Raw genomic sequence first — 21,085 nt, 5'->3', positions numbered from 1 at the left:
AAGGGAGTTTGTTCACTGCTGCTTTCAGAGGGACAGTTGGTGTCTTTCAGAAATTAATCTGTAGAATGTCTGCTAAGGTGCAATTCAGCCCTCACTGGGGGACCACAACACAGCTTTGTGCCACCTAATATCCTTAATCGGAAGTGTGGGTCTCATGCTGCTACTTTCCTCTTCTTCTGATGGTGTTTTGCCACACTGTGACAGCATTTTCCATCTGAGAGGATCACAAAACACTTCACATGCTCTTTATACATGATAAATGCAACTTGATGCTTCCTGTTGCTTAGAAAAAGAAAGCCAGTGAACATATTCCTATAGTCTGTTAGTAACGAAAGTACAATTTTTTAGCAAAAAAATCCCCAAAGAATAGCAGCTACTCAGGTATCATGGGTGCTTTAGCAACCTCACAGGGAAGTTCTCTGTCTCTCATACAACTAATGGGGGATAATGCTGCAGGATAATGCTAATTACCTGTATCTGCCTAACAGATGAACTAAGGCTTTTTATGAATGACAAGACAGAAACATGCTGGCCGTCTTTTAGGCCTGCTTAATTTTGGCTTTCAGGTAGCTCAAGAAGATGATTTCATTTGCTCCTTTTTAATTTCCCTGTGCTCAAAGGTACCACTCTCTTACATCTCTGGGACTCATTTCAGGACTGATGCTTGCTCTGATGGTCTGTTATACTTTCTCTGCCAGGTTTGCTCCCACAAAAGTAGCTGCAGTTGGGGTAGTTGGGGATGGGGAACTCTTACATAGTCAAGGCTCTTTTTACTACTGTTTGTTATGCAGCAGTTCACCTGGTACAGAAAACAAGCATGAAGCCCATGGCAGTGTGCACATCAGAGTCCAAGTGGGATGGATTGGGTGCTTTATTTTCTGGGAAAGGCTGAAATTCCCTCTGTGTATGAAAACCGAGTGCTGGTCCACCTCTTTGGTCTCTAGAGTCATCACTGGCACTTTTCACCAGTCACTAAGAGCACCTGCAATACGAAACAAAAGCAATGTGATTTTCACTTCTCTCTCTTTCCCAAGTTTTCTTTATGCTTTGTTTCCTACAGACTGTACCTAAATCAGTGGCAACTTTGTGTACAATGTAGCTTTACTAACCCCACCTTGCTTTCTTCATTATCTTTAATTCTTTTCTTTCTTTCTTTGGCTTTTTCATGTGAGCAAACCCCACAAACCCAACATGTCTAGTGGGTTCCAGAGAAATAATTTACATTTCTCTTGAGAACTCAGTTGTTTTTCTTTCCTTGCCTTTCAGTTGATTTAGTGCATTGCTGCTAGAGCTTTGGGGACACATGGAACAAACAGCCCTCTGACTTCTTTCCTGCAGACGCGTTCTTTCCAAGCTATTTCAAGCACGGTCACTTTTTTTCTTCTCTTGCCCCCCTTCCCCTGCCCTCAGCCTGTCTCCACCGCTCTTAATGTGGCTGATGTTTGGTATCTCTCCCATTTGTGCTAATGGCTTACTCTGTGTGGGCTGTTTATTTTTTTAACATGTCAGGGTTGTTTTGGTTACAGTCAAAAAAGAAAATTGGAAGTGAGATCCTCAATGTAAACTTTGAAGTGGCAGGTCTCTTTACTATGTCCTCCTAGAAGTCCTTTCCATGCTTGTTTTGCAGTAGCTTAATTAGGCCTTAAACTGGAATGTTTGGGTCACATGTTGGTTTGCATCTTAAGGTTGTGTGATTTTGGCAAAACTTGGGCTTTGTTTGCCTAGCTTACTGATCTAACTTATATGGGCAAATGTAGTGCTCAGGTTTATACAGGGAAAGGCTGGATTGTATGACAAAGAGCTGCAGCAGAACCACAAGTGCCTTCCTCATGATGGTTGTATTTGGATGTCCTCTGGGTGGATGTGCTTGAATGTACCTAACAAAACCCATGATCTCAGATAGATTCCAAGAAGAAAATCTTGTCACTTCTAGTTTGAAGCCAAGAGAAGTTACAGGCAATCAGTGCTTGAGAGGATGGACCCTTGATGAACTCAGGCAACTGAGTCCAGGTCTTTCTTAGGCATCCTATAGTAGAAACTATATGCTCAGGAAGAGACATTTTTCCACTGCTAAGGGCTGCTATTGCTGTGTGTCACAGATAGGACTCCGAGACTCAATGGAAAGACTAAAAGTCATCCAAGTGGAACTGGGGTAGAAAAAATGATAAATACAATGACTCCTGCGTAATAGAATGGTATTCCTGTAAATATTCCTCCATACTTTTCTGTAACACTGAAACCTCTGTTACTTCTGTGTACATAATATGTGGATATATGTCTCAGGTATTTTTTAAGCTATGTGCTGCTGTAAAGTTACTGAAAAGGGAAAATTTAGACCAAATAGAATGTTGCTGTCAGTATGTTATAAAACCATTAACTGTTTGGTACTCTCTGCGTTAGGGTTGTTTAGGACAGAATATTGATAGCATCAGCTCTTGGAATACAAATCAGTGACAAATCAGTGTTCCAGCACTAAGGACTGATAGACAAACTATTTATCTTTTCTTTCTATGTTGTGTGTTTGTTCTCTATTCTCCACCAACAGTTGTTGGATCTCCCAAGGGAATTTCTTTCTCTGACATCACGGAAAACTCCGCTACAGTCAGCTGGACACCCCCTCGCACCCGTGTGGAGAGCTACCGGATCTCTTATGTCCCTGTCACAGGAGGTGAATAACTGCGAGGAGGGATGGGGAGGAAGATGGTAAAAGGGAGAGCAGAAAGAGTTTGTTGTGTTGATATCCATCTCTCAGTGCATCTCCCAGATGATCCTACACAGATCATCTCTTTTTTCTTCAAACTGCTGACCAGGAATGTGGGTGTGCATACATGGTCCCGGTAGCCAATCTCTGTCTGAGCATAGTGTCCCACACCCCATGGACAAGACTTGTAAGGGAGCTCAGAGCTACATACTGGAATGGTTGTACCCCTAATAGGGCCACATTCACTAAAATCTCTGTTCCCACTGAGCCTCCTAAGCAAGGATTTATTTCCAAACCGTCACATTATTTTGTAGGCATTTTATGAGCTAAGCATATTTGAAAGGATGACCCTTGGAAATAATAATCGTAATCCATGGGGGTAATAGTTTTCCAAGACAGTGATTTTTCTTAATACTCCCCAATGTTGTTTCGTTCCATCCATTATATCTGTTTTAGTGTTCAGCTTAAAAAACTTCCTATACTTAAACAGATTTTTAGCATAACTTAGGGACATCTCTGAAAGGAAACAGCTAAAGAGCAAACACTACAGATGTCAGGACCATAAAAGACATGCTATTGACTAAGACAAGTGAAGATATAGGCCTATAGACAATATAGTTTGTAAGAACACATGCAACTTTAAATCTATAGTGATCCTACAGAAGAAAGGGAGCAATTCACAGTCATAAAGTTAGGCACTTGTCTAAATGCTTTCCTGGAATAAATGCAGAATTTGAAACAAGTATGGGTACTAAGTCCTCACCCACACATGCAGCACCTCTTAAAATAATATATACTATATATTTATTTGAAATGAGATTGGTGAAGGAGAAACTTCCAGCCCTTACCAGAAACAAAGCACATCTAGACTGCGTCCTCACAGGTGTATGACCTTCCATGTAGAGAGCGCCGTGTTTTCACCTTACATCTCATTTGTAAAATTATATTTTTCTGAACAGAAATGTTAATTTTTTCTTACTGTTGGCATACCACTAGGAATGAATACAAACCAATGTCTTAGATTTAGGTGTCATGGCAGCTGTATTTTTTTCATGAGGCTGCCCTTTGACATCAGTGATTGTAACTAACTGGGGAAAATTCACCTCCTCCTGTACAAGTATGTCCTTGTTGGTCATGTCTTTAACTTGAAACACATCCTTCAAGCATTTACTGGAGTATTGTGTCACTAATCTCTTGGCATTTGGCTTCATCCTAGGTACTCCAAATGTTGTTACAGTCGATGGAAGCAAGACAAGGACCAAGTTGGTGAAGTTAGTCCCAGGTGTAGACTACATTGTTAGTATAATCTCTGTGAAAGGCTTTGAAGAAAGTGAACCTGTCTCTGGCACTCTGAAAACAGGTAATATATGAAGAGGAAATAGCAGGTTTTCAAATGCATTGTCTGTGCTGTAGGAGAGACTTGGGAACTGGAGCTGAAGACCCCTGAGATCCTGTTTTTGCTGTCTGCACAAACTATAGGAAGTTTTTTTGCCACTCTTTCTTTGTATCTTTGTATTTCCAATGAGTATAGAACTTATAAGTTTGATCAGGCTCCCATTTGCTAACTGCTGAACTAACCTGCAGTGAGACAGAGACAATTCATGTATTTACAGTCCTAATACATCAGAAAAAACCAGAAGTTCAATTAATACCATTTCACAGATGAGGAAGCAAACAGCCAGCTCAGCTGAACAGTTCAGACCAGTTTCTGTGGTGGACTCAGACCCGACGTCTCCCAAGTTCAGACTGTGTCCTAAGTAGAAAAACGTTCTCTCTCCTGGTATTTCTTCAATACAGCTTTAAATATCCCTGTAGGAAATGAGGGTCCACTATGCTTCTTCTGAGCCCACCCTGCAGCCAGTCTCAATTGATTCATTTTGGGGGGAGGGTGGGGGGGTGGGATGGGACTGACAAGCATTCAGAGAACTGAGGCAGGGAACAAGATGACGAGTGCTGGATAATATAATGAAATTTATAACCCATTCCAGCTGTACTGGAGACAGATATCTATCCCAATTCAGGGAGAGCATAAAACTATGTGCAAAAGAGACTCCCATGAGGAAGCAAGACAGGACATGTGGGGATGTTGACTGGTTGGCTGGCTGTTTGATTGGTTTATTTTTAAACATGCAGGGCAAGCTGGTGGAAGGTCACAGTGGCTATCAGTTGCCATCACATTAGTTATTTTTCCCAGCTCTGTCTCCTGAGTTTGCTCCAAAAAGCAGTCCAGATTTGAGGGTGTTGAGAGAAATATGTCAGCTCTGACAGAGCCGTTAAGATTGATGCTATCAAGACTGATCTGAGAATGTACTTAGTTATGTCTGTTCCCAGTGTTTAATCTTGTCACGCATTGACCTCCCTTTCCAGTGGAGGCATTTGATGTCTCTTTATGGGCACTGACATCTTTTCTGCAGAGCTCCACTATTCCAAAGGGGACCATAAAAGCTGCATCAAGCAGCAGTGTTTGTGCATTTTATATCATATATTTACAAAAGAGCATTGCACAGAGCTGAGAATGTTTGTCAGATTCCTTCAATCTGTTATTCTCTTTCTTTCAGCTCTGGACAGCCCGTCAGGCCTAGTAGTGGTGAACATCACAGACTCTGAGGCTCTGGCAACCTGGCAGCCAGCAATTGCTGCTGTGGATAATTACATTGTCTCCTACTCTTCTGAGGATGGTGAGAAGAATTAATGATGGGTCAGGGAGCTGACAGCATTACAGCTCTTGAGAGATGCTCAGAAATGGGTGCAGCAGTGTGACTCCAGGAGGATGGTGGGGGATTGTTATCTGAAGGAGATGCCTCACTAGAAGCATTTTTAAAATTATCATTTTAGTTCCAGCATTCCCAATTCAGACATGAACAGAGACAACTGAGATTCTTGAAAAGAAAAGATGGTGTTATAATTCATATGAACACTAGAGAGTGCTAAAACTTTTAGATAAAGGACTCTGGTGTTCATTCAGATTCAGCATAGGTGTAAGCAGAGATGGGCTCCGGGCTTTTACTATTTTGTGCTTGCTCCCAGCTAGTAAAAAAATATCACTGAGTGGAGCATGGAGTTGAGTACATCGTGACATGTCTGAATAATGCAGAGACTTGTTCTCTTCTGTGTTTTCTTCATAGAACCAGAAGTTACTCAGATGGTATCAGGAAACACTGTGGAGTATGACCTGAAGGGCCTTCGACCTGCAACTGAGTATACGCTGAGTGTCCACGCACTGAAGGACACGCAGAAGAGCGAGACCCTCTCCACCAGGTTTACTACAGGTGCTATGTCCCGCTACACGGCAGGGAGAGCTGCCATCTCTTCTCGTCCCACCTGGTTTACATTTCTCTAATACCATAAAGTCAGCCAGCACATTGTGCTTTTTTTACTAGAAACCTGAATTTTGATAATATTTGCACCAAATTTTCTCTTGTGGAAGGCTGCTGTGACTGACCCAGCAGGTGGTTTTCTGTCACCAATTCTACAGATTCTCACACAAAGCAGGATCAGGAGCTCTTCTTTGGGGGCTGATGTTGGGGTACCAATGCTGAAGGTATCCAGTTAGTTTCGTACTTATGACTTACCAGTAGCATCAATGAAATCATGGATGTTTCTCATTTTCCTGGCTATTACTTGACTTGTCAAGGGTGATAACTAGAGACAACTGGACATACAAGAGCTGAGTCATACAAATTCAGTGTTACAATTACAGTGGAGAAGGGAAGCTGTAGCCAGGCCAAGTATGAAAAGTTTTCCTATTCAAAAGAGGCATCATTGGAACCGAAGTTTTTCTTCCTGGGAATATGTAAATACCAATCTGTCTTCTTGTGTGAAATAATAAAAGGCACAATTTTGTTTGAAAAGACATTTCAATGCAATTGCTTATAAATTAAAGTGCCTAAGACAAGCCAATATTTTAACTTAGAAAAAATAAATACCCGTATTATAAAATTTCCAATGGGAAAATTACTTTTTAATCACAAAATTTAGGTTGAAATATTTTTTAATTTCAAATTTCTGGGGAGAATTTTATTTTTCTGTCCTGTTTTAATATACTGCCCATAAGGTAGCCTGTACTAAACTCCATATAGATGTGATTGTAATTGATCTGTTGTCTCCTTCAGGCCTGGATGCTCCAAGAGATTTAAGTGCCACTGAGGTTCAGTCAGAAACAGCTGTGATAACTTGGAGGCCTCCACGTGCTCCTGTCACTGGTTATCTCCTGATCTACGAGTCCATTGATGGCAGAGTCAAGGTATAGCACTTGTAACCAAACCAGAAGGTGTCTCAAAACTGGGCAGTAGAGATGCTCTGAAGTGTCCAGGAATGGAACATGATCATGTGCCTTAAGTTAACATGGTAAAATACTAAGTAACTGTTTTGGTGTTAGCTTGAACATAAATGCCTTTAAAACCTGCTGAAGTACTTTCCTGTGTTATACAGAAGCTCAACTGCAGCCTGAATTTTGACAGTCATCTCTCCACAATATGGATAAAAGCACAAGCAACTATTTTACCTCATTCCAAACCTGTATCACGAAATAAAATCACACATCCTAAAGAATGGGGTTCTCTTTTCTAAACTCAGGAGAATCCATCCCTGTGCAAGTGAGGTGTCTAAAGCAAGATGAATTGCCTTTGAAAGTGCCTCTTGCTCTCTAATAATTTTATTGTGTTCCGACATAACTAGATTGCACTAGATGCTTTAATATGAATGAGGTGAATCCCAGCAAAAATGACAAAGAAGTTTGGATGCCAAGCCTCATACATCAGAAAGGGTTCTGGTTTTCAAGAAGGCAAATTCCCTAAGCATACTGAAAAACAGTCTTTTAAAGTTACAGAAAAAAAGCCTTTTGGAGACTGGAGTATGACATTTCCTTGTCCTAAAGGGTGATTCTTCTCAAATTTTTATGAGTTTCACAGAGACGTCTATACAATGCGTATGTTCAAGGCATGTAAACTTTTATGCTGACTTGCTTTTAAACAACATAGCTTATACATTATGATGGTAAACATTCATTTCCAGGCAACTTTTCTCAAACTTCTAAAGAAAGTTAGCTTGATAAAAAACTTAGAGGGATAGAAGTTTTGTATTAAATAATTTAATTGGTTAAAAATACTATAAATAATTACCACAAAAAATAATGTGACAATCTAAAATATGTAACAGTTCTGGTCATTATGATTTTCTCACTGAAATTTCCCTGTATTATTTCTCCTCCCCATAGGAAGTCATCCTAAATCCCGAGACAACTTCCTACAGCCTGACAGAGCTGAGCCCATCTACCCAGTACACGGTGAAACTCCAGGCGCTGAACAGGTCCCTGAAGAGCAAAATGATCCTCACTATTTTCACCACAAGTAAGGACTTTAGAGCATATGCACAGCTGTAATAACTTATAAGTTACTGCTCTCAGGACAGAGCTGAGCTCTGCAATAAGCAGACACAGACCTCATAGAAGATTTTTAATCCAATTGTCAGTATGCACTTCATTTGTTTGCAGTGTCGGTGCAAAAGTCCCTGGTCCCCCTGAGCTGTAGTGTCATCTGCTTTCCCCAGACTGGCAGGATGAAATTATTTTCTTTTTGTCCATCAGCATCACCTCTAGTCCTCTCTCTGATGAAACAGCCTGCCTTCCCTGTGTAAAATATTGAAAGGAACATTACTCTTTAAAATCCAAACTGACACCCTGATTTACCTCTATATTGATGCATAGCAAACTGTTAAAACAAGACAGTGTTTTAAGTTGAAATGAAGCAAACCACGTACACACAGAGATCAGTTCAGTGGTCCGAGGAGATGAATTTCTGGGCAGGTTTTTTTTCTCCTCTTTCTGAGATTGGTTTTCGCAATGCCACACGGCATGTCTGTTCCAGCTCTAAGAGGACAGCTCTCCAGTGAGCTGAATACAAGAATATATTGGGTTCTCTGAAGGTCACTTCAGAGCTGACATTAAAAAAAAAGTTGTTGTTCAGTATTAACTGTGAAACCTTGCTTGTCATTTGTCTCACTTTTCACAGTTTCCAGCCTTTCATACCCAGCAGGACCTTCAGCCATTTCCATTCTCCCTTCCACTGCTCGTACCAACTTCAGCCCAAGGGCTCACAGAAGTGCTAATAAAAGACACACAGCCCGGAGCCTGCTCACAGTCACTCCTTGTGTAGAGCAGGATGAACTCCACCAAGAGGCGACAATCCACAATCAGAAATAGGAGAAGAATTAAATCGGGGTGTATTTAAGTGATATTTGGCAAATCGATATTTGGCAGGGACTGAATGGGGTGCCTTCACCCATATGAATGCAGTGTCAGCCTCGTTCAAGCAGATGCTTAAGCCTGGCCTTAACTCTAAAGATACATTTGTGTGCTATTTAGTGAGAGGGAAACACTGAAGTAGCTCCCCGCAGAGCACAGCTTTTCTCCAAATCCCAAAGCTGATGCAAATTCTCTGTAGCTCAGGCACAGGCAGGGATGTGCAACACACTGGAAAGGGAGCAACAGCCACTCTGTGAGCAGCCACATTTAAAAACTCTCCTATGGACACACCTAGAACATCGCTTAATTAGACCATTGGCTGAAAAAGTTAATGGCCTAAGTGAATTTAAAAAGAAAAAATGAAAATCTTTTTGGGGGGTTAGAAATTGTTCTGACTGCAATGATGCTATTAGCTTGTTGTCAGAAAGAAATTACATTTCCCTGTAGTTTCAACCATTATTGTTTGCATTGGTTTTTGAAAGCCTAGTTTTATAACATATTTAAATTGTACTTGCTAGCAAAATATTCCAAATCTATTTATTTTTGGTTGTAGTCCTGTCTTTGTATTTCCCCTTCCCTTTTGTGTGACATAATCAGAGATTGGTAGATTTGGTTTTACACAGAAGTTGCTGTAAACACAGCTCATGCCATTTAAATATTTAGCTGGAGGATGCACTCCCATCATAGCAGGGAGTAAGTTATCTGGCATCCACAGCACTTGCAAAAGTGTAAACAGATGTGCAAAAGCATATTGAAAAGAAAAATTTACATCATCTGCTGTTTACTATGAAACTTTTGTATGTAGGGTAGCAGTTACAAACCCTGTTCCTGGGCTCTGTACCTGGCTGTGCCATTGACCCACAACCGATTTTCATGAGTCATCTCTATTCAACAAGTTTCTTGTAATTGCTGATTTCTTAAGGACTGCTTTGGTTTTTTTTGTGTGTGCAGCTGGTCTTCTCTATCCTTACCCTAAAGACTGCTCCCAGGCTCTCCTGAATGGAGAAACCACCTCTGGGGTCTACACAGTTTACCTGAATGGTGACAAGGCTCAGCCTCTGCAAGTCTTCTGCGACATGAGCGAGGACGGGGGCGGATGGATTGTGAGTAAGAAGGAGAGGCCCCGCATCACCCACACACGCAGCTGCCTGTGCTAAGAGCAGGGGTAGCAAATCCCATCCCTGCTCATCTATGGCACCCCTCATAGTTCTCTGTTATCAGAGTAGGACTGACTTGTCTATAAATTTGGGGAATTTTATCTCAAGTAGGACACCTAGGTGCCTAGAACAAGGTTACCAGCTCTTTCTGTAGTTGGAGGAGAGAGAGGTGTCTCCAAAGGATGGGTTGTGGTTTCAGCACCTAAGAAAAGCACTGATCTCTCTCCACATCTTAGATCAGATACATACCTTCTAAATAGCTAATTAGGTGGGAGGACGGTGGACTGACTCTATTTGAGTGAGAGACACAGTGAAAGAGGCTAAAGCATAGGCCAGAGAAAGCATGACTTCAGCAGCCACATGGTATGGTGGCTGCCCGGGCTTCCCAGGCCATTATGCAAGGGACACTTCCCACCCAGACAGCAAATGAATGGCAATAAAACCGCCAGCTCTCTGTACTGACATCCTCAAATCTGAACATGCCAGAGGACCCAGGGCACAGAAAGGAAGAATGAGCTGGAGAAATGCATGGCTAGGAGACTAGGGGGTGTAGAAAGTCTTGGCTGAGAAATACAGAACTGCAAGGGGCTGTTAAAAAAACAGAGAGCAGGAACTAAAAGACCACATCATGCAGGGGAGCCTGGGAACCCAACAGAGAAACTAGAGACTTAAAAAAAGCAAGGAGCATTCAGCAGTCTTGGTACAATGCCGTAACTGCAGTGAGACTGCTGCTTTGGATGGTAAAGGCAGGGGAGGAGCAATGCCAAGCTCTGCATTTGTAAAAGCCACATTGTTAGTGCCCTTTCTGTCAAAGGCGGTCTGTCGATAACACTTCTTGCATGCGGTGGTTGTAGGTGTTCCTGAGGCGTCAAAATGGAAAGGAAGATTTCTACAAGAACTGGAAGACTTATGTGGCTGGTTTTGGAGATCTTAAGGATGAATTCTGGATAGGTAAGTGGCAAGAATTTTCTTTTTTCAAACAAAAACACAAGCACAGCCCAAAAGACTAGGAGCCACTTTGAAGCCTCCATTTAGCTGGCAAGAGTATTTGTAAAGGGGAGCATAGCATGAGCGAAGGCAGCTGGGGGCAGCATGCTGCCAGGGAAATTGAAATTGCCAGGTCCAAGCCAGTCCCTCCAGTTGCAGTTCATAGATGTCATGCTTCTTGGGTCACCGAACGTACCAAACCAATGCTCACTGGTGCTCTCTAAGAAGTCAGAAGGTAACCTGAGAAGCAACTGCAAACCTTCTTCTTCCTGTACTCCTAGGACACCCTCAGCAACAAAAGCATATGCCTTGAAGAAGGAAAGTGGGGAAAATAGAAGTAAAAAGCAAATTTTCAAAGATTGTGTTACATTTTATTTGGTTTTAAATGAAAGCCAATGATGATCACACAGCACAACTTTGATTGCTTTTCCCAAAAGGCTACCTGCTACTGTGATTTGAAGGGAAGAGGTCTCTCAGTCAGCCTGTTTTTATCTATTTGTTTTTGTGCTAACATTACCCTACAGCTGAAGTAGCTCACTTTCCTCACCAGTGTTTATGCCCTGGTATATCTATGCAAGCTAGTATGACCCCATTTATGTGATAACATGATGGTAGACAAATAAACACAGGAAGACAAATGAATTGTTCATTTACGTCCACAGGTCTGGAGAACCTCCACAAAATCACTTCTCAGGGCCAGTACGAACTGCGTGTGGATCTGCAGGACAAAGGTGAGACAGCTTACGCTGTCTACGACAGGTTCAGCGTTGGAGACGCAAAGACCAGATACCGGCTAAGAGTGGATGGGTACAGTGGCACAGCAGGTGAGCTGAAATCTATTTTTTTTCTTCTGATTTGCAATTTCCTCCCAGTTGGCTCAAGGTAACTGTGTGAATGTTGCAAATCAGCGTCACAGCAGGTACCTCTTGTATGTTAGGTGTTTGAAAACATGAACATATCAATACATTTTATGTTTCTGGTTTAAATCCTCCAGTCATTTAGGTGTCACATTTTATGGCAATGCTTATGACAGAATACAAACAAGTATATTAAACAGCCATATATCTCATTTGGCCAATGCTTGACTGTCATTTATACAGCTAATAATTGCTCGGCACAGCTTCATCTCTTGTCAGTGGAATATGCAGCAAAGTCCTGCTATAACATGATTTGTAATTTTGCTGAACAAATCATCTGCCTTTTGTAATCTTACTGGATCAAACCCTGCAGCCCTTATTGAGTCCTCTTCAGGGCTTCAGAGAATTAAGAGATACATCCAGCTCCACAGGATGTCTTACAAGGAGATAATTTTATACTGCTAGGTGCGTAAAACAGACCACAGAGATGTGTGTGTATGGACTCTGCCCTGTGATCATCACATGAACTTTGTGCACAGCCTATAGGGATACAAATGATATGCAGCAGTAGTAGAATCAATGTCTATTTAAGGCAAACACGCTTGTGCAGAGTAGTAGTAGCTCCTACATCTAGTAGGATTCAATCCTACTACTTCCTCTTCCTAAGCATTCAGGTCTAAGACTAATAGGTGGAGCAACACAGATACTAAGGCACGAATGGGAAATCTGCTTCAGGCATACACTGAAGGCTGCTCCTACTGCACCCATCTTTAAACAGGCACCCACACCCTGGGAGTGGGAAGTCAACTGTAGGCAGACATCTCTCTGTCTGTGTTTCCAGCTAAAGAAGATGAGTAGCTTTACTGCATGGACTAGCTAAGTTTGGAGACTCCTTTGGTCTTGATTCACTCCTTGTGGAGGTCTCTTTGGACTTGGCTTGTCCACACTGCCTTCTGTAGAGGGCCAAAATCCAACTTTCAGCGAGAAATGCAGAAACTGAGCTACGTAAAAAAACACTTAATAAGTTGGGGATTAGAGACAACCTGGAAAAAAAGTGGTTTGACTTGCCTCCAACAACAAAAATTGTGTACTTCCTTCTGTATTAAACAAGTCAATTTCTAAGAACTTAGATACACAGCCAGGCATTACAGACTGTGCATGGCAGAGGCCAAACATTTTCTGCAGAATGGTCACTCCCATGTAATCTAAACTAGGCAAACCACTGACCTTGTTCTTTTTTTTGTGTCCCCCATCCAGGTGACTCCATGACATACCATAACGGAAGGTCCTTCTCCACCTTTGACAAGGACAACGATTCTGCTATCACCAACTGTGCTTTGTCATACAAGGGTGCATTCTGGTACAAGAATTGTCACCGAGTCAATCTGATGGGCAGATATGGTGACAACAGCCACAGTCAGGTGAGTTTGGTGTTTGAAGGCTTCTGTAATGCATCAGAAGAAGGGGAATGCTATTATGGATCTGTCTGGTGGTTCAGCTAGCCAGCCATCGGAGCACCAATCAAATCCCACTCTTCAGACCAAAGGGTCATAGGGAAAGATATGGGCAGTTGCTCGCAAAACAAGAATTTAATGTCAGCTGGTGAAATACTGATAGTTTTGTATGATTTTCCAAGGCAATATGCCAAGCGTGCAAGGAACAACTGCAATTTTCAACATGTGAAACAAAATGTTCTTCTTGCCATGAAAGCCAGGCAGAGAGTGACAGCACCGGGGGTCAGCACGTGGGTTGGTTCGTACAGGTTGTGCATGCTAGCGGCCAGAGCCCTGTGCTTCCCAAAGCCCCTCTACTTTGTTGTGCCTCTGCTCCCAAGTTAGAAAACGGCCTGCAATCTGAAACAAGGGCAGTGAAGGCTGACAACAGGAGAAGTGAATGTGTGACCTCCCACACTTCATCTTTGTCTTTGCAGGGTGTTAATTGGTTCCACTGGAAGGGCCACGAATATTCCATCCAGTTTGCGGAGATGAAGCTGAGACCCTCCAGCTTCCGAAACCTGGAAGGAAGACGAAAGCGAGCGTAAAGCCCCAGCGGTGGCAAAGGGGCTACGGGCAGGGTGATGGGGGGAGGGGGATATAGAATGGGGGTGTGGGGAGATCCTCTGGCATCACTGGGGTGGTGGGGTGTGAGGAGCTGGTAGTTGTACCAAAGCATTGGTGACCCTTGGCCCAACAGAGGCTTCTGCAGCAGTCCAAACAACAAGCCTTAAGTGTCCCAGCATTTTCAGCAGAGCAGCTCCGGCTGCCCACCAGAAATGTCCTCCACACCAAAGACAACGATCTCAAGGGTTGTTTGTTGTTTTATTAATTTTTGTTTTCTCAGAAAGCCTCTGGGATAAAGTTCTTCCACAGTCTGACTGTCTCTTGGGTGGCCTGGGGTAGGGGAGGGAGAACAGCTTTGTACATTGGTAGTTTGTTTCAGAACCAGCCATATTTTACACACAGAAATGTGTACGATTAATTATCATTATTATTATTATTAGTTATAATTGAAATTCATTGGTCATTGGAAAGCCTTTTTTTATATATATCAAGTACCACAGAGAAGGAGGGGATGGGAAGGGGAAAGCAGTATGTTTTTAAACTTAAGCATAAGATTAATATTATTAATATAATGACAAAGTAATAATAATAATGATAATAATAAGCTAAGTTTTTTGTCATTTTTAAGAGAAACTTGCTTTCGGAAACACAGCAGGACAGTGTCTGATTGTAAATTTTTTTTATAAATAAAAGCACAATTACTTTTAAATAAATTTCTACCATTTTTCATACATGTTGAGTTTTTGCATGTCCGGGGTATATTTACTTAGGTGGGGAACTAAAAGAAAGGCTGAGAATGATTTGGCTGCTGAGCCCGTACTGAAAACTGTTCCTTTTGTCAGTGATTGGTTGTAAGTATTCTGGTGGGTTTGTTACAGTGAAATGCCCGTAAGGATTTGGTTTCTTTTAGAACACATTTCTTCTTTTTCCTGCCCAAAAGCTTCTTACATGTTTTTTCTAAGTGTTACTGACCAATGCTTGCTCCATCTAGATGGAAATAACTAACAAAAGAATACAAAGAAAATACAGAGTTGTTAGGTACCATCGGCAACATTGAACACTTGTGTAAATAAAGGGCGCTCTTTTTTATATGAATGAAACCCATGTGTAGTTCCTCTGTATCATACACTTCAGCTGAAGACAATAAAAGATCTTTTGTTTTAATCCAGTCTCTCTGCCCTACTTCAAGGTTGCACTTTTCAAACAGAGCGAATGTTTCTGCCTTCTTGGCAATCACTGGAAGGTGGCTGGGAAAGGAGATGCTTTCAGTCAGAGAGGATATGATCAGCTCTGGGAATAAGACTTACTATGAAGTTCTAGCTGTTAGGTAAGGTCAGATACTGTTGATTTGACACAGGCTGTAAAAAGTGTGCATGCATGGGAAATATCGCTAAAAAACTTCAAAATTGGGAGGGAGGAAAGGAAGGAGGGAAAGAATCACTTCCCTTCACCCTTAAGTCACATCTTCCTAATTTATATATTTTTTCTTTTAATATTGTTATTAATTTTATTGCAATTCTTTGATTATTGCATTTCTGAGCTTTGGCTGAGCATTAGCCCTTGGGAACGGTTATGTGCCAGGGGCAACTTCTTCACAGTCTTGACTGAAACTTTGGCAATGCCCCAGAGGGGAGACCCTCACAGGGACCCACCATGCTGGAGTGTGCACTGGGACCAGCTTTACTGAGAGAGATCCCTGGAACAGCAGGAACTGCTGTATGGAGACACAGAAGGTGCTGCAGACAGGAGCATCAAAGCCTGTGTGCTGAGCTTTATTAGTAGTCAGTCCCAGCAACTACATTTCAGAAATGTCCAATTTCTGTAGATGTTTATAACGCATCTCCCAGGAACAATCTCATGCAGAGTGCAGCTATTCATTGCTGGGCAGACTCTAGGACCACAGACTAAGAGAATGCACGGGGATGGAGCCGAGGATTTACCAGCTGGGAAAAGGCAATGCCTGGCTGGGGAAGTGTGAGAAGTTCCTGACAGAAATAGTAAAACGTTGGAGGTCTTCTGTTCATATAGTTTCTACTCCAGCATCTCTTGGCAGCTCTGCTCACCCTTCTCGCCCATTTTAAGCCTAGTTACCTGCAGATGGCACACGGAGTCTGTCTGTCTTGGTCTGTGCCTCTGCCTGGCAGCACTGGGAAATCCTGCAGGTATCCAGCATCGGTCCGGACGCTGCTGTTCTCCACTGTTGTCTTCTTGTGTGGTGACATCCAGCCCTCCGAGGTACCGAGCTGTTGCTGGTGTCTCTGCAGCAGTCGTCTTAGGAAAACTAACTGCATGTAGTAAAGCATTGCCCTATGGCCACACAGCAGGAACATTTCAAGAACACCTGTGAGAAAAAGTTTATTTTTGGCTTGCAAGAGCAGGAGCTAGGTGACAGCAAAAGCACATGTCAAAGAGAAACTTCCTTCATGAATATTATTCCATGTACTTTGAATTTCTCCCCCCTCCCTGCCCCCCATTGAAGTTATACTAGTGAATATTGTTTGTTTTGCACAGGGAATGCAAGTTTCCTTTGACCTTCCAGAGCACTGGCAAGGGGCTGAGCTGCAGCACTATATTAAATTCATTCTCTGTAATTAATAGCCCTTCTTTGGTGTTTGTCAGAGCAAATGATTGGCAGTATAAAAAAGAACAAATCTAGTAATGAAGAAATATGCTCCACTCTCAAGATGCTTTTCAAGTTAGTAGGAAATGGCACTAAATCTGTATAACTGGGGACTTGAAAGCTCTTGCAGTCTGTTTGCAGACATTCAGAGGAAGAATTTACATTTATGAAATTATTTCCTCATTTCTAGTAACATCACAAAGCTGACTGTATCTAGCTGTGATGTCATTTATCTTGGCAGATCCAAAGAGGGCTGCTGGAGATGGGCTTAGATTTGTACCTTGCTCCAGAAATGACGCAAACACACTGCACATAAGAAAGATGATATTTCCTGTAATTACTCACTGACAGATGCCCTGCTTGGTATTTTTCATGATTACTACTGTGAGAGAGAAACTGGCAAATCCTTGAAGTAACACGTGCCAAAACACCCTTCAGAGCTGTCACAAGCTTGATTCGATACCGAGCAGCTCCACCATGGGCTGTTGTAAGGGATATTTGTTTTCAGGTTTTTCTCTCCCCCCTTTCCTGATTGTAACTTGGAAGAATAGCTTAAAAACACCCTCAGTTTTGAAATCTATTTATAAACCCACCAAGGGTGCACAAAATTGCTGTCTGGTTGGTTTGTCAACTTAAAAACCCATAAACCACCTTAGTGCTGGTGTTAATATTTAACGTGATGAAGCAATTTAGGAGCCTCAAGGGGGCAGGAGAGGAAGGGCTTCAAAAACACGTAGGCCGCAAGATCCAAGGTCTCAAAGGGACTGAAGGAGATATTTGGGGGAGTGGGATTTATGGGCTTAGGACTGTATCCATAAGGGATATTTTTGAGACATGTAGATGGAAAGCATCTTTTCCAGTGCCACTGTACCTATCCTCCCTCCTTCAGTCCATGTGCATGCCCAGCCCTGAAGAGACCCTTATTCATACTGCAGTCCTAACAAGATCTCAGACTTGGATTTCTTACTTAAGTTTGGGTGAGGTGAGCGCTTCAAGCCAGTTGGGCAAAAGACAGCTGGATAGATAATTCTGGGGGACTGAGGCAGCTTGATGTTGATGGCAGCTATTAGGTTATTAAATCCACTGGCTTTCCATGGGACTCAGACTACTAAATGATGGGTTTTTTCTGAATCCAAGCATGAGTGTGCAGCCACACTGACCGAGTGGCTAGGGCGCTCTGCTGTGATGTGGGAGACGACAGATACTTTAAATTCCTCCATCTGCCTGAATCAGAGTAAGACCTTGATATCGGCTCCATTTGACCCCAGGAGAGCACCCTCCTCTGCTGCACTGTCTCTGGGTGCAGGTCCCTTACCTCTTCTGATGCTATTCCATTTTGTTCATTAATCAGGGGAATTGATCTCACCCATTGCAGGGCTAAATGTAACCACTAATCCAGGGTATCTTGCCCTAGCCTACATTAGTGAATAAGTAGCCCAAACTATTGCAGTGATTTGTAACAGAAGACGCCTTCTATTTCCCATCTTTCTTGTGCAAGGATGTCACTTCATTCAAAATTACAAGTTTGACTTGCTTTGCTTTAAGAAGAGTTGGTCATAATTGGAGGTTAAAGAGCATGTAATACTAGGAATTGAGTATAGAGTGATCCAGTGGCTTCCCCCACTACCCATTTGGTCTCAGCCTTCACTTCCTGAATCCAAAACTGCAGCCTTGAAAAACCTTCTCACAGCTGCCACATTAACTCTGCAGGAGTGGTATCTTTTTCTTTTTTTTTCTCTCTTCTTCTTTTAAGCATTCTTTGTGCTTAACCTAATGAACCTACTCTGTCAGGCCTTGATTAGTAGAAAGGAAAGCTGAATAGAAATGTTTAGGTGTCATGAATAAGCAGCAGCTAGATCCTTCACCCAGAAAACGGCAAGGTGGTGGCATCAGCCTCATAGGTACCTTGCCACTTCATATTTCTGCCTTCCAGGGATGTAGACAAGATGATACAGGCCTCTAGAATAGAGCTGGGATTGCTAAGACAGTTCTCTGCACTCCATCAGCAGCTACAGGCAGGCTGGAAGTAATGAACAGATATGAGACACCTTCATATAATGTTGGAAATATAGGATCTTGACAAAATGATCAGGCAAAATGATAAAATGTATTTTATGGGAAGTGGGGAGAAAAAAAATGGGTAAAAATAAAAAAAAAAAAAAAGAAGACATGAACCCTTCAGCTTTAGAGCTCCAGGTGGGGATATCCCCTGCTCAGGATTGCCTTATCATTTTCTTTGAAAAAAAAGTCTGCTCAGAAACCCTCCTGACTCTAGTCTTTGTTCATATGCCTTTTTCTTGGGTATTTCCCCAGCAGCCTCACCAGGTAAAGAAATCTCAGCCTGTAGTGCCATAGCAGCTTCGTGTGAGTACAACATATGTTTGTCTTGATAAACAAGGTGTGGTTTGTCACCAAGAGACTGCAAGCAAATATCAGCAAAAGCTGCACATATGGTCTTTGTTCTTGGAAGGCTGACAGCCTCACTGTAAAAAAACACATCTTAATCAGACCTTCAATCTAGAGAATAACATGACCTCCCTAGTGAAGAAGCTGGTTTAAGTGAGAGGGAAAGACAATTCTCAGAAAAAAAAGAACAAAAAGACAATGTAAGAACAGCTTTGGTTTTCTGGGTCATCCTCAGTTGCTCACAAGCTGCTCCTGGCTCCAGCCCAAGAAGTTTAGGAGTAGCACAACCCTGATGATTGTACGGTGAAGAGGTTTTCACTTGACTAGCAACCTTGGTGAGGAATTTCCACAGGGTTGAGAATGAGTCTCCATCCGGGCTTGTATCAGTCATGTTCCTTCTGCAAAATGAATCAGTCCTATTTCATTTTGCAGTGGAGATTACATCCCGAGTGGAAGATGGAGCAATATGGAGAAAATATAACCACACGCAAGCATTTTCAACACCTCTGTGATTTAAAGGAAGGTTTTCTGGAAGTAGTAGGAGTTGGAAAAGAAAGATAGAGGAAGTTATTGCATTATAGTTAAAGAGGCTGATGTTCTACCCAAGTATACAGTCTTTGCCTGTCTTTCATCCCTTCTACATTTAGACACATGCACACTGAAAAACCCTCTTCTGTTTTAGTCACTTTTAAAGTGTGGGGAACTCATGGTCTCATTGAGATGATATCTGAAGAGTTACTCACTTGTGCCCTTTTAGGTGAAATTGAGGATAAGAGGGGTTTTTTTAAAGTGAAAGTCCATCTTCAGGAACTCTGAAGTATCAAAAGTTTGGGCTGAGCTTTTCAAGGGGTCTTGCAATGTAGGAGGCCCATCACATTCCATAGTGCTGATGTTTTGCTTCCCCAACTTGGCTTCTCAGAAGACTGCCGAGAGGAATAGAAGGGACAGATTTGAAATGGTAGCTATGGTTATGCCATACAGACAGGAGCTTGCAAACTGCCTCCCCTTGCCCAGTACCCCCATTGCAGCTCCCAAGAACCAGACTGGCAGCCTCACACTTTTCAGTCTCTGGATATGGAGAGGAGCCTCCAAAGCCACTAGTCATGGTGTGTTAATGGTTAAGAGGGTTTTTTGGTGTACAACACGCAATGTAACTAATAGCTGCTGTTATTCACAAATTCAGGACTCCTTGTGCTTGGATTGCCACAGGGAAAAATTCAAGCCTCGTGTACCTCCTGCCTGCCACGCACTGTCAAAACCACTTCAAAGGCATCTCGTTGCAAGATAGCATCTCTGCCTGAAGCCATTGAGGATACATGGGTAGTGATGAAGTCAAAGGGCCTGATGATTTTAGTCGTTCACCTCTTTGTCAGGTACTTTCCTCAGAGGAAATCATTCAGCTTCCTGTGTTTTTACTGTAAATTATATGCTGCAAAGAGGAAAGAGAGAAAGAGACCAAGAGAGATAGACAGATTGGGAGGGAAAAAAACAACACATGGATGGTTTCAGTACAGATAATCCCTTTCACTGCCACTTTTGTGGCTCCCTTTGTCTAAGGCATCCCCCTTCTTTATAGTTGTGCGGAAAGGGTTAAAAACAACAGCTAACCTAAAATTTTGTCCACTGCTTAAATTGAAACTACTTTCAGGACTGAAAGTGTTCATTTCCTCCCCGCCCTTCCCCTGCCTCTTTACTTTTACTCTACTTAGTGCCTTGTCCTGCTATTTCTGTAACTGGCAAAGGAAGAGGAGAAATAATGTGGAAAAGACTGTTTCTTGTCCAAATGGAAGAAAAAAATTCCTGGCTGTGTCACTGGAGAGCACAATAATTCTGATGATTTATTCTCAAAGATAATTTCCACTTTTTCATCAAACCAATTGTAGAAGTCTCAGCTTTAGGAACAGTTGGGACCTTTTTACTAACATGTTCTAGGTTTCCGTGCAAATAGGATGCTGGTTGCAAAGAAGGTAATTAGCCAAAAAGAAAAAAAAAAAAAAAAGCTATCTTCCCTAGAAAAAGTTTTTGAAGGGAAATTTTGAAGTAGCCCCCCCGACAC

At 42.2% G+C, this 21,085-nt stretch overlaps 1 protein-coding gene across 4 annotated transcripts in view; it reads left to right on the top strand.

Moving 5' to 3' along the window:
• Nucleotides 1-15,157, top strand: part of TNC (tenascin C) — a 74,744-nt gene extending 59,587 nt beyond the window's left edge. For all 4 annotated transcript variants that reach the window (XM_075056177.1, XM_075056176.1, XM_075056175.1 and 1 more), the window contains 11 exons: nt 2,546-2,668; nt 3,918-4,061; nt 5,260-5,379; nt 5,827-5,970; nt 6,814-6,944; nt 7,917-8,049; nt 9,894-10,045; nt 10,954-11,050; nt 11,749-11,910; nt 13,201-13,364; nt 13,874-15,157. In XM_075056177.1, coding sequence (XP_074912278.1) covers nt 2,546-2,668; nt 3,918-4,061; nt 5,260-5,379; nt 5,827-5,970; nt 6,814-6,944; nt 7,917-8,049; nt 9,894-10,045; nt 10,954-11,050; nt 11,749-11,910; nt 13,201-13,364; nt 13,874-13,984 — 1,481 coding nt within the window. In that variant the 3' untranslated portion in view covers nt 13,985-15,157. The remainder of the gene's footprint in view (nt 1-2,545; nt 2,669-3,917; nt 4,062-5,259; nt 5,380-5,826; nt 5,971-6,813; nt 6,945-7,916; nt 8,050-9,893; nt 10,046-10,953; nt 11,051-11,748; nt 11,911-13,200; nt 13,365-13,873) is intronic.
• Nucleotides 15,158-21,085: the final 5,928 nt, after the last annotated feature.

The sequence above is a fragment of the Buteo buteo genome, chromosome 23 (assembly GCF_964188355.1).
Source record: "Buteo buteo chromosome 23, bButBut1.hap1.1, whole genome shotgun sequence".
Lineage (NCBI taxonomy): Eukaryota > Metazoa > Chordata > Aves > Accipitriformes > Accipitridae > Buteo > Buteo buteo.
The sequence above is the reverse complement of the archived record's forward strand: the minus strand, read 5'-3'. Positions and strand labels throughout refer to the sequence as shown.